Source organism: Priapulus caudatus, unplaced genomic scaffold (genome assembly GCF_000485595.1).
Source record: "Priapulus caudatus unplaced genomic scaffold, Priapulus_caudatus-5.0.1 Scaffold32, whole genome shotgun sequence".
In the NCBI taxonomy this organism is placed as follows: Eukaryota; Metazoa; Priapulida; class Priapulimorpha; order Priapulimorphida; family Priapulidae; genus Priapulus; species Priapulus caudatus.
Window position 1 is genome coordinate 285,903 of NW_014577093.1, and position 1,747 is coordinate 287,649.

General features: G+C 44.0%; 1 protein-coding gene across 1 annotated transcript in view; it reads right to left on the reverse strand.

Annotated features, from left to right (window-relative positions):
* Positions 1–1,747, reverse strand: part of LOC106816475 — a 10,513-nt gene that overhangs the window by 6,017 nt on the left and 2,749 nt on the right. The window contains exons 4-5 of the mRNA XM_014821101.1: positions 1,167–1,342; positions 464–591 (exon numbers count right to left, since the gene is read on the reverse strand). Coding sequence (XP_014676587.1) covers positions 464–591; positions 1,167–1,342 — 304 coding nt within the window. The remainder of the gene's footprint in view (positions 1–463; positions 592–1,166; positions 1,343–1,747) is intronic.

The window sequence follows — 1,747 nt, forward strand, 5'->3', positions numbered from 1 at the left end:
TTTCATATCTCCTATAACGTTTCCTTCAATATCTCCTTTACTGTTCCTCTTAATCCTATCCCTTTACCTGATTTAAGTTAATTATATCTCCCGTTTATCTCCTATTTAACCTAATTCACATCCTTAATTTCTTCGGTAACATTTCCTTTACCGCCTCATAACATTCTCTTTAACATTCTCAACATGTTTAACACGCCTTCTTCCATATCCATTAACATTCTTAACATCCCCTTTAATATATCTTTATCCAATTAACATCCCTAATTCATCTGCTAATATCCCATTTAATATCTCCTTTAACATCGCCACTCTTTACCTCTCAATTAACGTCCTTGATCTCTTAGTTAAAATCTTTTTTAATATCTCCTCTCCGTATTCTAGGCTGTTATATCTATAATAGCTAGGCTCTTATATTATTACAAGTAATTTCGACACATCAGAAGTTTCAGAACGAGGCTCGTACTTGATGTCACGTGAGCGCTGACTCTGCAGCACAATAGACTGGGCACGGCGAACTTTCTTGTCCTCTCCTTTTCCTCCTTTGCCATTCTTCTCTACCGCATCTAATGTCTCGTTCTTTACACCTAAGCTCTATAAAACAAATACAACATTTTACAATAAACATATATTCCGGGTTTATTTCACGTGAGATTACTTTTTTTTAAATCAACTGAATTTCAATGATAATCTTGGCGGTACGACATTCAAGATTCCCGTCGGATTCCCATAATATTAGTTTAATTACAACATAAGCGCATAGTTAAGTAAGTAGTAATTATAAGTGTGACATTACAATATAAATGTTGTATAAGTTTTGCTACAATTTAACAATATAAGTGCGGTGGTTTGAAATCCTCTCTCTCCCTCACCCTCCCCTCTCTCTCCCACACCCTCTCCCGCACGTACCTTCAGCAGGTCTCCATACATTAGCTCCATGCTGTGTATCTTCTTGCGTAGATCCTCCTCCTCTCCCTCTACCTCTACCTTCTTCCCCTCCCCCTCTCCCTCACCCTCACCCTCCCCTCTCTCTCCCTCTCCCCGCACGTACCTTCAGCAGGTCTCCATACATCAGCTCCATGCTGTGTATCTGCTTGCGTAGATCCTCCCCCTCACCCTCACCTCCCCTCTCTCTCACCCTTCCCTCTCTCTCCCTCTTCCGCACGTACCTTCAGCAGGTCTCCATACATCAGCTCCATGCTGTGTATCTGCTTGCGTAGATCGTCAACCTCGTCCGACTCGCCGCTGCCGGACATGTAGTTACTCGTCGTGCTGTTGTCGTCCGTCGTGCTATAGTAAAGCTGCATGAACTCTGGCGACACTGCGCAGTCCAGCGACGACATGCCTGCGTGACAACACGACACGGCCATCAGTCTCCGCCATCGCTTACACACGCGCGCGACGAGTCATCATGTCATTATTGATTATTGTGCTGCTGTTTTAACATGTATTTAAAATTGTTTAGTTTGAGAGAAATAGAGGAGAAGGGATGGATTGAGGGAGAGGGGAGAGAAAATGGGATGATAGAAGAGAGAGAGAGAGAGAGGGGGGGAGAAGAGAGAGGAGGGGGAGAAGAGGAGAGAGGAGAAGAGACAGGAAGAGAGTAAAAGAGTGAGAGCTAGAGAGAGGTGGAAGAGAGAGAGACGTGAGGACGAAACGAGAGAAGAGCGAGAGAAGAGCGAGAGAAAGAGAGAGAGAGAGAGAGAGAGAGAGAGAGAGAGAGAGAGAGAGAGAGAGAGAGAGAGAGAGA